At 43.7% G+C, this 14,543-nt stretch overlaps 1 protein-coding gene across 5 annotated transcripts in view; it reads left to right on the forward strand.

The window, feature by feature from the left end:
* The window catches only part of LOC143764854 (uncharacterized), a 112,728-nt gene that overhangs the window by 59,984 nt on the left and 38,201 nt on the right, over positions 1 to 14,543 (forward strand). For 3 of the 5 annotated variants that reach the window (XM_077250886.1, XM_077250884.1, XM_077250885.1), the window contains exons 3-7: positions 3,369 to 3,551; positions 4,226 to 4,298; positions 4,409 to 4,503; positions 4,632 to 4,722; positions 8,989 to 9,237. In XM_077250886.1, the coding sequence (XP_077107001.1) occupies positions 3,369 to 3,551; positions 4,226 to 4,298; positions 4,409 to 4,503; positions 4,632 to 4,722; positions 8,989 to 9,237 (691 nt within the window). The remainder of the gene's footprint in view (positions 1 to 3,368; positions 3,552 to 4,225; positions 4,299 to 4,408; positions 4,504 to 4,631; positions 4,723 to 8,988; positions 9,238 to 14,543) is intronic. The other 2 variants (XM_077250887.1, XM_077250888.1) reach the window with 1 other exon arrangement.

The raw sequence follows: 14,543 nt of genomic DNA on the forward strand, positions 1-14,543 counted from the left end.
GGCCGGGGTCACACTTGCAAGAAAGTCGCACGAGTCTCGCACCTCAATACCCGGCACTGCTGCCGGCAATCGGGACCGAAGCGATCAGCTGCATAGAAATACATGCAGCTGCACGCTCCGGTCCCGAGTGCCGGTGGCAGTGCCGGGTATTGACGCAAGAGACTCGTGCGAGTTTCTCACGTGTGGCCCCTAGCCTTAAAAGCAATATTATTATTATTATTTATTTATTTATATAGCACCATTGATTTCATGGTGCTGTACATGAGAAGAGGTTACATCAAAATACAAATATCACTTACAGTAAGCAAACTAACAATGACAGACTGGTACAGAGGGAAGAGGACCTGCCCTTGCCAGCTTACATTCTACAGGATTATGGGGAAGGAGACAGTAGGTCGAGGGTTGCAGGAGCTCCGAAGGTGTTGAGGTGGCCATGTGGTCATTACAGGTTTACAATACCTGTTTAATTGAAAAAAAAAAAATGGCGTGGGCTCCCACACCATTTTCTGCACCAGAGAGGGAAAGCCAGCGGCTAGGGGCCGATGTTTATAGCCTGGGATCTTCCCAGGCTATGAATATCAGCCCGCATCTGTATATTTAGCCTTTACTGGCTTTTAAAATAGGGGGACCCCCCCAAAAAAAAAACGATGTGGGGTCCCCCTATAATTAATAGCCAGAAAAGGCTATTCAGACAGCTGCGGGCTGATAATCATAGCCTAGGAAAGGACCATGGATATTGCGCACACCCCCCCCCCCCCCTTCCCGGCAACAAACACCAGCTGCTCCAGAAATAGTGTAAAGTGCACCAATTCTGGCACTTAGCCTCTCTCTTCCCACTGCCCTGTAGCCGTGGCATATGGGGGGTTGATGTCACCTTTGAATTGTAAGGTGACATCAACCCGGCTTAGTAGTGGAGAGGCGTCAATAATACACCAATCCATTACTAATCCTATAGTTAATGGGTTAAATAGACACACACACACACATATGCAGAATAAAGTATTTTAATGAACGAAAACACCGCACAGTTTTGCCATCTTTGTTGTTCTGCCAATCCATGCAACGCCCTCGATCTCCTGGAAAAAAAGAAAAAATAATAAACCAACACAGATACTCACTGGTCCGACGCAGTCCATTTAATAACTAGTGTCCCACAACGATCTCCCCTATAGAGCTGTCACATTAGGAGATGTGACTGCTCTATAGGCCTCTCGCGATGCACTAACAGGAGACAATGGCTCCTGCAGTGCATCACCGAAGAGGTTACCTGAGTTCAGGCTCTCATTTTATGGCAACACTGCATGAGAATTTTGAGTATGCTGTTGATTTATTATTTGTAATTTTTTACAGGTGATTGATGGCTTCGGGGATTAGCTGTATGATGAGTATATACTGTATGTTGTATGTACTATATGTCTATATGTATGTATTGTATATGTGTGTATGTGTTTTTTTTTTTTCTTACACTTGAACACAGTAGCCGGATGATGGGGCTACTACTGTCCAATCATCCGGCTAGCTGTCAATGCAGCAGGCATAGCTGGATGGGACTAGTAGTTCCATCAGACGATGCCTGCCTACACACAGCCCCACACACACAGCCCCGCACATCTTCTCCACACATACAGTATCTGCCCACACACTCTTCTCCATTCTGATCTGCAGCTTTCTAACAGGCACATCCGCAGCAAAACCGCAGATCTATTTTAAACCTGCGGGTTTGCTGCGGATTGGCCTGACACAATGGAAGTCAATAGGTGCAGAAACGCTGCAGATCTGCAAAAAGAATTGACATGCTGCGGGAAAAAAAAGCTGTGATTCCGTGCGTTTTTTTCCGCAGCATGTGCACACCAAATGTCAATTTCACATTGACTAACATTGCTTGTGCACTACACTGCCACACTGCCGTCACTCAAGGCTTCTTCGGCACCGCCCCCTCCGCGCTGTTTTCAAATCAAATCCGGCGCCTGCGCTGTTTTGTTCTGCCTGGGGCAGGCTCAGTGAACGCTGCCTGTCTGACCTCAGATGCAGCCTCGCAGACTGCGCCTGTGCGGCCACCCAGCTTGTGAATCCCAGCCCCGCAGTGTTATGCATTATGCACAGTGCGGGGCTGGGATTCACAAGCTGGGTGGCCGCACAGGCGCAGTCTGCATCTGAGGTCAGACGGGCAGCGTTCACTGCGCCTGCCCCAGGCAGAACAAAACAGCGCAGGCGCCGGATTTGATTTGAAAAACAGTACGGAGGGGGCGGCGCCCGGCACCGAAGAAGCCTTGAGTGACGGCTGTGTGGCGTGTGCAGCAGGGGGGCTTAAGACCTGCCTCCAGGGCTAAAGACAGGTATTTTTGCGAAATTATAAAACGCTTTATTTCTGCTTTGACTGCACCAATAACTAAAAGAACCACCTTGTCAGAATGCAGCATTACTGCTGCACAAGGTGGCTCTTTTAGTTTATAACGGCTGGAGGGGGTGACAGTGTCCCTTTAATGTGTCTTGGGGGTAACAGAGTCCTCTTAGGCTACTTTCACACCTCCGTTGGTACGGGGCCGTCGCAAGCCGTCGGCCCGACATACCGATGGACGTTGTGCTAAATGTAGCACAACGTGGGCAGCGAGTGCAGTTTTACAACGCATCCGCTGCCCATTGTGATGAGCGGGAAGGAGGGGGCGGAGTTCCGGCCGTGCATGCGCGGTCGGAAATGGCAGACACGTCGCACAAAAAAAACGTTACATTAAACGTTTTTTTGTGCGTTGCGTCCGCCAAAACACGACGGATTTGTCGCACGACGGATGCGATGTGTGTCCATCCGTCGCTAATACAAGTCTATGGGCAAAAAACGCATCCTGCAAGCACATTTGCAGGATCCATTTTTTGCCCATAACGATGGATTGCGAAGGAGCCCAGAAGACGGAAGTGTGAAAGTAGCCTTAATTGTTTGTTCTTTGGTCTTCAAAAACAGTAGGCAAAGGCCAAGTTCACACCTGGATTTCCCCCTGTGGATTCTGCACCTAAACTCTCTGGCAATTTACAGTACAATACAATTAAGTGGGTATTTTTTAATCCAATCCACAGTGAAAACTTTCTGCAATGTGTGAACACAGCCTTAAGCTCTTTTAGTGGACAGGCAGATTGGGGCATGATGGAAAACTGACAGAGTAAGCTTTAGGGTCTCGTTGGAGGACCACTATATTGTAAGGTGCGAAACCAATGTGTTGAACCAGAAAATCAGTTTCCATGCTGTTCCCAGTGTTTAGGGACAGGAGGTCAGAATGTCATGATGTCGCTTTTTCTATTAAACTTGTCAAAATCAGAAAAAAACCCACAAGGATTTCTGCCCCTGGATGATGTTTGCTGTTTGTATTCATGTACAGGACTGTGTAATCATGAAGAAAACCGACCAGGACGCCTCGGTCAGCAAACCTAGTTCTGAAGGATGGAGCAAGACCCAGAACCGCATAACCGTGCGTTTGCCCCATTCACTAATGCACGAGAGGAACAATGATGACAAAATCTTAGCGCTTACATACAAGATCATTCATCTTTTGACTGGCGAGGTGAGAACTGCTGGGGCGGGACACAGTGCCACATGGGAGCTGCCTGGATGATAATTATATAGCTGTGTCAGGTTTCTAGAAGGGGTCATCAGAAAATGGATCAGGCAAAATTCGAATTCCCCTGTTCACACAAATATTCCTGGGAAATTCAATTTGTAGAGAAGTTATTCTCTGTGAATTTAATGTTTTTTATTATTCTCTGGGGTCTCTCCAGACTCCAAAGCATAATACTTGTAAATCAAATTCGTTTTTAATATAATCACTCATTTCTAAGTGCAAATCTTATATTAGGCCTTAGTTGTCAGTGAGGAAGTTGCAAGTCCAATGGGTCACAATCCCTATAAATGGCCTATATCCCTAGATAGCCGTGGTCCTGTTGCTATTTCCCACTACACCCCAATACAAACGAATGCTCGGCTGAGCGCTCGTGTGTTCTCTGTGGGCAGAGCGGTGTGGGACACTACCTGACATCTCTGGCAGCAGCCCATCTAGCTGGAGAACAAGAGGAGTGGATTCTTTATTTCAAATGTCCCGATCCTTCTCTACCTCATCTTCTGTTAGAAAAGAGTCTTGAAGCCTCCAGAGACATCAGCGCGTCGTCTAATCCCACCAAATAAATGACTGTACCCTGTATGTTGTCTTTTAGGGTGTCACAGTCTTATCTGTTTTCTCAGGAATGGAATTATTTAGAAGATAAGAATGAATACAAGGACATGATTGAGAATCAGCAGTCTGTGCAATCACACGGTAAGAGGTGGTGACCATTTTCCGGGGTCACCTAGGTTCACCTATTACCCAGTCATTACAGACTACGAGTGTGCTCATACAGTGTGTCTGCATGTGTCCGTTTCCCATAGATTGTCCCAGTAATGGAAATACCCCAGAGAGAGGTTCCAGCTCTTTAGATTCCCAGAGTTTCAAACAGGAAAATGACAACACTCAGGAACATCAGGTTAGTAGTGATGAGGTTAAATGGCAAAATATTGCCGTAAATCTACTTGTGCAGATATTCTGTCCTGATATAGTTTCTCAAAAAATGTATCGAGTGTGACAATGTTACTTATTGCTATTGTTACTCAGGATGAAAACCTGCTCAACATTAAAGTGGAAGTTTTAGATGAAGACGAGGAGGATATTAGTAATGACGAGGGTCCTACTGATAGGAGTCCAGGTGAGTAACGGACTCCACCACACAACTGTAGAGACTCTACATCTTCCTCTGTATCACAAAGTGGTCTACATCCTCCGTGTCTTCTGTGTTCCTCCTTCCATGTCAATAGTGGACATACACATATTTCATCTTTATTTAAAGAGTGTAAATGTAAAAGTGATACGATTCAAACTTGGTTAAATTAGATTGTAGGTTTGGCCATTCAAGACTCTTCCATTTCTTCTTTTCCAGCCTTTACGTCATTAAAGTGGCATGTTTAGGGTCATTGACACATTGCAAGGTCCTCTTTAGTCAGCTGCAATTCTCTATCAAATTGGTGTTCTCGCAAACATCATTTGGGACAATGAAGAATTCCTAGCAATTTGTGAGATAGAGATATATATATTATAATACTTGACAAGGCTTGCCAGTCTTGATGAATGTGATGGCGTAAAATGCAAACCACCCATTGGGGGGTAAAGGGGTTTAGATTTTTTAGATTTTTCGCGTTTTTTTTTAAAACCGCGAAAACAAACGCTCATATTAAGCATCCTATTAAAAGAATGCAATACGCATTTTGTTTTCCTACGCATTCTGGAAAAAAATGCAGCATGTTCATTAATTTGCGGAATCGCAGGGATTCCGCACACATAGGAATGCATTGATCCGCTTACTTCCCGCATGGAGCTATGCCCACCATGCGGGAAGTAAGCGGATCATGTGCGGATGGTACCCAAGGTGGAGGAGAGGAGACTCTCCTCCAGGCCCTGGGAACCATATACCTGTAAAAAAAAAAAAAAAAAAAGGTTAAAATAAAAAATCGGGATATACTCACCTTCTGATGGGCCCCCGGAGTCCTCCCGCCTCTCAGCTGTGCACGCGGCAACTTCCGTTCCCATGGATGCTTTGTGTGAAGGACCTGCCATGATGTCGCGGTCACCGTGACGTCATCCCGGGTCCGTCACACAGAGCATCCCTGTTCTATTATTTGTAACATTATATCTTTTTACTATTGATGCTGCCTAGGCAACATAAATAGTAAAAAGTTGGTCACACTTGTCAGGCACTATGTTTGACAAGTGTGACCAACCTGTCAATCAGTTTTCCAAGTGATGCTACAGATCATATGGAAAATGCTAGCATTCTGCAAGCTAATTACGCTTGTAAAACGCTAGTGTTAAGCGGGAAAACGCATGCCAATTCTGCATGCGATATACCCGCAGCAGGAGTTGTGGAATTGCCGCGGAAATCTCCTCGGCAATTCTGCAACGTGTGCACTTAGTTTAATAGGTGTGTGCTTCTTAACCCCTTAATGATCAAAAGTGAATGTACTTTTATGGCTGGATTACTTTCTTTTTTTTAATCCATTTTGATCTCTCACTTTTTTATTTATGTGGCTGTGTGAGGCTTGTTTTATGATGATTTTTTTTTTTTTTTTACATTTTTTGGGATAGACCTAAATTACTTTGTGATTGATATCATTTTTCTTTTTCTATATTTTTTATTTGTTCATGATTCAGAGCAAATGACCTGTTGAATGAATTCTCCAGGTTATTACAGTAAGCATGGTGGATTCCTAATATGTGTGGGTTCATTTTTCCTGTGTATGCATGTAAATATGTATGTATTATACACATTTATTTATTTTGCATTATTTTCTTCCATAGATAGTAAAAGTTTTCTGGGGGAAAAAAAATCCATTTTCTTTTATTGTTCCCTTCTTCCTCTGTAATTGGGGCCTCCATAGGAGCCCCAGTTACAGGGTAAAACAGTCACTGGCAGATCTGATCAGGGTCTGTTAGGCTACTTTCACACTTCCGTTTTTTTGAATCCGTCACAATGCGTCGGCGCGACGTATCGACGGATGCGTCAAAAATAGTGAAAAACTGATGCAACGCATCCAGTATTTCGACGGATCTGCTACACGGTTCCGTCGAAAAACTGGATCCGTAGCATCCGTTTTGTCCGTTTTTACCATCCATTTCATCTGTTTTTTGACGGATCCGTTTTTCATGCCTAAAAATGGGAGTCTCCCAAATGTGATTGGCTACAGGAAAATAGGGAAACCAATATATTGAGTGGCTGTCTGTCTTAAGGCTGGCAGGAGTCTTGCTGGCACATTTGGGGGTGACGCCCCAGGCCAAATTCCTGATTCTGAGCATGCTCAGTGTAGAAAAGCGGATTCCAGCGCTGGATTCCGTCATGCAACGTGTCACGTCGGATCCTGCGTCCATAGGCTTCCATTCTAGTCAACGACATATGCCGCAGGATCCGTCGCAACACGTTTTCCCGACGCAGACAAAAAAACGTTACATTGAACGTTTTTTCCAGACGACGGTCCGCCAAAACACGATGGATCCATCGCATGACGGATGCGACGTGTGGCCATCTGTCGCGATTCGTCGCTAATACAAGTCTATGGGAAAAATAAGGATCCTGCGGGCACATTTGCAGGATCTGTTTTTTCCCCAAAATGATGCATTGCAACGAATCTGAAAAGACGGAAGTGTGAAAGAGGCCTTAGGAGCCAGCAGCTTTGCTATACCAGCACACAACCAGCTATTATGTGATTGTCATGTCCTAAAGAAGCCTTGGCAATGCGTTCACTTCATAGTCCTCAGTGAGCTCTGTTGCTGGGGAAAGAGGAGACTGCTATCTACACCCCAAGGTCCCTTGGGGACCAGACTTGCGGAGACTAAATTGCATCCATTGTTTCATATATTATCAATCATTCGGGGTTAAAGCCTAGGAACTAGTGCCATACATTTACTTGGTCTTCTCTTTTAGCTTCTGTGTGCCACCACAAGAAATGTTCTCTAGTCAGTCTGGACTACATGGATAGGTGTCAATGTCTAGTTGCCTGGCAGCTGCTTCAGGGGGAATCTGTCAGCTGAATTTTACTTCCCAAACTACTTATAAGTGCATTTAGCTCTTTCAAAAGCAAGTCCAGTATTACCTTTACCTAGACAGTCAGTTTCTTCGTAATTGAGAAATCAGTGTTTTAATTGAGATGCAAATGAAGCTGAAGAGCTATTTGTAGATCTGAAGCTTTGGTCACTCCAGCTCTATTCCTCACCCAGCTCCGCCTACTGCTTGACTGACAGGCTATAAGCTGCGTGATTTTAGGCAATGGAGCCTCCAGTCAAGCAAAAAGAGGCAGAGCTGGGCTGGGAATAGAGCTGGAGTGAAAGAATCTTCTGATCTACAAATATTTCTTCAGCCTCATCAAATAGAACACTAATTTCTCAGTATTAGAGAAACGGACTGGCCGTGTAAAGGTATTGCTGGACTTGTCTTTGAAAGCGCTACATGCAAATTTAATTAGGAAGTGAAATCCTTTCAACAGATTCTGTTGAAATCCATTTCCATTCCCTCAGTCATCTACAACTACCTATAGGAACACCACAGAGAACTCCTTACATTTGGGCTTGGTAATACTACACATTTCAGCTACAAAGAAGTAAACAAAATGTCTTTATGTCTAAAAAGGATGGGTAACTGCAATAAATGCTCTGCAAAATGTTGGTGTAAAGCTATTACAAAGTTACTTTGTTGCTTTTATTGTTTAGTTGCATCACCTTTATCTGTAGACACCGTTTTAAATGAAGTTGTAGTATTGAAATGTCCATATATTAGAATAATACAGCACAACAAACTGGGTCATGGGTTGCTAATGATCTGCTATTACGTTACTCTCCCTAACGGAGGCCTTGTGGCTACTATCCCGACCCTGCGGTATTTTTACACTGACTTGCTTTAATAGGGAATCTATCACTAGGTTTTTGCACCTAATCTGAGAGCAGCATAAAGTAGAGACCGAGACTCTGATTCCAGCAGTGTGTCACTTACTGGCCTGCTTGCTGTAGTTTTGATAAAGTCACTGTTATTGCAGCAGGAGATCATCACTAGAGGTCTAGTAAACCTGCTTCCAGGTAGTCTGCTCGATTAATGAGCTCTGTATACCCTACCACTGATTGGCTGATTTCTGCTTATTCACAGCTTCCAATCAGTGGTGTGGGCGGGGTTATACAGAGCACAGCGTTAAGACTACTGATAAGTCTGCAGCAAATAAAGCTGTGATTTCATCAAAACTACAGTGAGCAGCCCAGTAAGTGATACATTGCTGGAATCATGGTCTCTGTACCTTACATCATGCTGCTCTCAGATGGGGTAGGAAACGCCCGATAACAGATTCCCCATATCGCATTGGAATACTGTCCAGTGCATTACAGATGAAAATTCAGTCATTGTTAAAAGTCCATATATTTGTGTATACTTTTTCCTCAGGAGATGCACAGAACAGCCCGAATGCCTCAACAGAACATTTTTCTTTAACTGCTAAGTGTAAAATAGAAAATGATGAAACTACACAAGTTTCCATAGGAGAAGATACCAGTAATCCACACACAGCCCATGATGCATATCTATCACCCTATCTCTATAAACAGGAGCCACATTTATCGAACACTGGCATCTCCGGTGGTACAGGCCGTGGCAGAACAAAACCGTTGTCTATTCATCGGAGAGTGCTAAATGGTGAGAAGCCATTTTTGTGTTCTTACTGTGGAAAATGCTTTTCTTATAATTCGGATCTCATTCGACATGAGAGAATCCACACAGGGGAGAAGCCATTCACATGATCTGAGTGTGGAAGAAGTTTTACCTATAAATCAGTTCTCATTCGGCATCATTTTCCTGTATTGATTGTGGAAAAAGTTTTGGGAGATGATAAACCATGTGCATGTCCTAAGTGTTACAGGAGTTATCATACAACGAAAGTCAGAATCAAGAAATAAGAAAAAGAAGAATACAAGTAATTGAGCAAGTCAGTAATTGAGATAAATGTAACGGTATCTATATCGTAAAGAATTTTACCTGTGATTAACCCCTTCCCGACCTGTAACACAGCGTATGTGTCATGGAAGTCGGTGCCAATCCGACCTGTGACGCATATGCTGTGTCACAGAATGATTGCATCCCTGCAGGCTGGGTGAAAGGGTTAACTGCAATTTCACCCAACCTGCAGGGACAGGAGGAGTGGTACTTCAGCCCAGGGGGTTGGCTTCGCCAATGAATTGTTCGCCAAATGAAAATTGGTGAAATATTACAATCCAGCCATGGCCGATGCTGCTATATCATCGGCCATGGCTGGAGACCGCGATCTGCCACCTCCCCCGTCCTGTCCTGTGCTCGCTCCCCTCCATCCTCCTGTCCACTCCCCCCGCAGTCCGATCTCACTCCCCCGCTGTCCGATCCCACCCCCGCATACTTACCGACCTCCGGTGTCTGTCCGTCTTCTATCACAGCGATCAAAGTAAAAAAAATAATAAATAAACCCCCCCTTTATCACCCCCATAGGTAGGGACCATAATAAAATAAAATATATTTACTTTTATTTTTCCACTAGGGTAAGGGTTAAAACTAGGGTAAGGGTTAGAACTAGGGTAAGGGTTAGAACTAGGGTAAGGGTTAGAACTAGGGTAAGGGTTAGAACTAGGGTTAGGGTTAGAACTAGGGTTAGGGTTAGAACTAGGGTTAGGGTTAGAACTAGGGTTAGGGTTAGAACTAGGGTTAGGGTTAGCACTAGGGTTAGGGTTAGAACTAGGGTTAGGGTTAGAATTAGGCTATGTGCACACGTTGCGGATTCGTAGCAGTTTTCCATCACTTTTACAGTACCATGTAAACGTATGGAAAACCAAATCCGCTGTGCCCATGGTACAGAAAATACCGCGAGGAAAAGCTGCGTTGTATTTTCCGCAGCATGTCAATTCTTTGTGCGGATTCCGCAGCGTTTTACACTTGTTCCTCAGTAGGAATCCGCAGGTGAAATCCGCACAAAAAACACTGGAAATCCACTGTGGGAAAAATCCTAACACGAATCCGCAACATGGGCACACAACCTTAGGGTTAGGGTTGGAAATAGGGTTATAATTAGGGTTAGGTGTGGGTTAGGCTTGTGGTTAGGGTTATGGTTCAGGTTGGGATTAGGGTTACGGGTGTGTTGGGGGTATGGTTAGGGCTGGGATTAGGGTTAGGGTTGTGTTGGGGTTAGGGTTGTGGTTAGGGGTGTGTTGGGGTGAGGGATGTGATTAGGGTTATGGCTAGAGTTGGGATTAGGGTTAGGGGTGTGTTGGGGTTAGTGTTGGAGTTAGAATTGAGGGGATTCCACTGTTTAGGTACATCAGGGGTCTCCAAACGCGACATGGTGCCACCATTGTTTCCAGCCAATCTGGCGTTCAAAAAGTCAAATGGTGCTCCCTCCCTTCTGAGCCCCGACGTTTGCCCAAACATATGGGGCATAAGCGTACACAGGAAAAATTGCACAACAACTTTGGGGGTCTAATTTCTCCTGTTACCCTTGGGAAAATATCAAAATGGGGGCTAAAAACTTATTTTTGTGGGGAAAAAAATGATTTTTTATTTTCATGGCTCTGCGTTACAAATTTCTGTGAAGCACTTGGGGGTTCAAAGTGCTCACCACACATCTTCACTACTTCCCTTCCGAGCCCTGACTTGTGCCCAAACAGTGGTTTATCCCCACATATGGGGTATCAGCGTACTCAGGACAAACTGGACAACAACTTTTGGGGTCCAATTTCTCCTGTTACCCTTGTGAAAATAAAAAATTGCGGGCTAAAAAATAATTTTTGAGGAAAGAAAAATGATTTTTTATTTTCACGGCTCTGCGTTATAAACTTCTGTGAAGCACTTGGGGGTTCAAAGTGCTCATCACACATCTAGATAAGTTCCTTGGGAGGTCTAGTTTCCAAAATGGGGTCACTTATGGGGGAGCGCCAGTGTTTAGGCACACAGGGGCTCTCCAAACGCGACATGGTGTCCGCTAAAGATTGGAGACAATTTTTCATTCAAAAGTCAAATGGCGCTCCTTCCCTTCCGAGCCTTGCCGTGTGCCCAAACAGTGGTTTACCCCCACATGTGAGGTATATGTGTACCCAGGAGAAATTGCCCAACACATTTTAGGATCCATTTTATCCTGTTGCCCATGTGAAAATGAAAAAATTGAGGCTAAAAGAAATTGTTTTGGTGAAAAAAGGTACTTTTTCATTTTTACGGATCAATTTGTGAAGCACCTGGGGTTTGAAAGTGCTCACTATGCATCTAGATAAGTTCCTTGGGGGGGTCTAGTTTCCAAAATGGGGTCACTTGTGGGGTAGCTCCAGTGTTTAGGCACACAGGGGCTCTCCAAACGCGACATGGTGTCCACTAAAGATTGGAGCCAATTTTTCATTCAAAAAGTCAAATGGTGCTCCTTCCCTTCCGAGCCCTGCCGTGCACCCAAACAGTGGTTTCCCCCCACATATGGGGTATCAGTGTACTCAGGACAAATTGTACAATAACTTTCGGGGTCCAGTTTCTCCTTTTACCCTTGGGAAAGTAAAAAAAAATGTTGCTAAAATATCATTTTTGTGACTAAAAAGTGAAATGTTCATTTTTTCCTTCCATGTTGCTTCTGCTGCTGTGAAGCACCTGAAGGGTTAAGAATCTTCTTGTGTGTGGTTTTGAGCACCTTGAGGGGTGCAGTTTTTAGATTGGTGTCACTTTTGGGTGTTTTCAGCCATATAGACTTCTCAAAGTCACTTCAAGTGTGAGGTGGTCCCTAAAAAAAAAAAAATGGTTTTGCAAATTTTGATGTAAAAATGAGAAATCGCAGGTCAAATTTTAACCCTTATAACTTCCTAGCAAAAAAAAATGTTGTTTCCAAAATTGTGCTGATGTAAAGTAGACATGTGGGTAATGTTATTTATTTACTATTTTGTGTCACATAGCTCTCTGGTTTAACAGAATAAAAATTCAAAATTTGAAAATTTCAAAATTTTCTAAATTTTCGCCAAATTTTTGATTTTTTTTCACAAACGCAAAAATTATCGATCTAAATTTACTACTATCATGAAGGCCAATATGTCACGAAAAAATAATCTCAGAATCGCTAGGATCCGTTGAAGCGTTCCTGAGTTATTACCTCATAAAGGGACACTGGTCAGAATTGCAAAAAATGGCCAGGTCATGAAGGGGTTAATCATTACTTAAGTTAAGGAGTAGTGAAGAAATGAGATAGAAAGGAGGTTGAGAAATTTAGATTAGTCCTCATGGTTCCCGAATGCTAAACACCAAATGGTATACACTATATTATAGATGATAAAATACCTTCAAACGGAGGGGTTATGGAGAATGTAAAAACAGACTTAGGTGTGGAGAAAGAACATAGTGGGGATTATCTCAAAATGTTCTGGTAAGACAGGGAGGCCAGAAAGGATTCCCAGTGAAACCATTTAGTAGCAGTTATGGTGTTTCTGCCTGTGTGTTTGGGCTATCGTTTTTTCCATATGATGACCAGTAACTATCTCTGCGAACCACTCCTCTAAAGTTCTCCTCTGGAGTTCTACTGACTTGCAATGGTGAGGATTTAATGTTTTGGCTGTGCGAAGAATGTGTCTTAACGATTTTTTGTAAGCGAACTTGGACATACACCATGTTCCAAATTATTATGCAAATTATATTTTTCTCTGATTTTCGTAAATGGTCTGTGCAAATGACAGTCAGTCTAATAAAAGTCATCACCCGTTAGAGTATACATCGAATCTTATTGAAGAAACCTTCCAATGATAACAGTATAATCTCCAAAATGAATAAAAACTCAAAAGGCACTGTTCCAAATTATTAGGCACAGTAGAATTTGTTTGTAGAGTTGTTGCTCGGAAACCCTCCAATGTGGCTGAATTAGAACAATTTTGTAAAGATGAGTGGGCCAAAATTCCTCCAGAGGATTGTAAAAGACTCATTGGCAGTTATCACCAACGTTTGATTGCAGTTGTTGCTGCTAAGGGTGGCCCAACCAGTTGTTGGGTTTAGGGAGCAACCACAGGGCCCTGTAGATTTTGATTTTTTTCCCTTAATAATAAAGACCTTCATTTAAAGGGAACCTGTCACCCCCAAAATTGACGGTGAGCTAAGCCCACCGGCATCAGGGCTTATCTACAGCATTCTGTAATGCTGTAGATAAGCCCCCGATGTATCCTGAAAGATGAGAAAAAGAGGTTAGATTATACTCACCCAGGGGCGGTCCGGGTCCGATGGGTGTCGCGGTCCGGTCCTCCCATCTTCTTACGATGACGTCCTCTTGTCTTCAGGCTGTGGCTCCGGCACAGGCATACTTTGTCTGCCCTGTTGAGGGCAGAGCTAAGTACTGCAGTGCCTGCGCACTGCAGTATTTTGCTCTGCCCTCAACAGGGCAGACAAAGTACACCTACGCCGGAGCCGCAGCGTGAAGACAAGAAGAGGACGTCATCCTATGAAGATGGGAGGACCGGACCGGACCGCGACACCAATTGGACCCAGACCGCAGCGGGACAGCCACTGGGTGAGTATAATCTAACCTCTTTTTCCCAACTGCAAATAAGTTCTTATTCAACATCAGATGATCCACAATGGTGAGAGACCTGTTCCTTGCCGTGACTCTGTCAAGAATCGATTTTTGTGTAAAAGGTTTTTCAAACATTGTAAAATTCACTCCACTTCAGTAAGCTTGTAAACAAATTAGTATTTTATGCAACTAAAGCATAATTTGTGAAGGAAACAAGCATCAGAAATGGTAGGAAAGCCTCTTCAACATGCTATTTTACATTTTACTAGTTCACCTGTCTTCAAAACTGTATTTTGAAACAATGTCCCCACAGTACTGTATTGTTGTCTTCTCACAGGGTCAGTGAATAATCCTGTTTTCTAATATGCTAATGACATATTGACCTAGCTTGTTGAAACAATGAGCCCCTGCAACCTTCCCCCTCCTGACCTGTGAATGAGGAGGGAGACTTTTAAAATAT

Source organism: Ranitomeya variabilis, chromosome 4, assembly GCF_051348905.1.
Source record: "Ranitomeya variabilis isolate aRanVar5 chromosome 4, aRanVar5.hap1, whole genome shotgun sequence".
Classification (NCBI taxonomy): Eukaryota; Metazoa; Chordata; class Amphibia; order Anura; family Dendrobatidae; genus Ranitomeya; species Ranitomeya variabilis.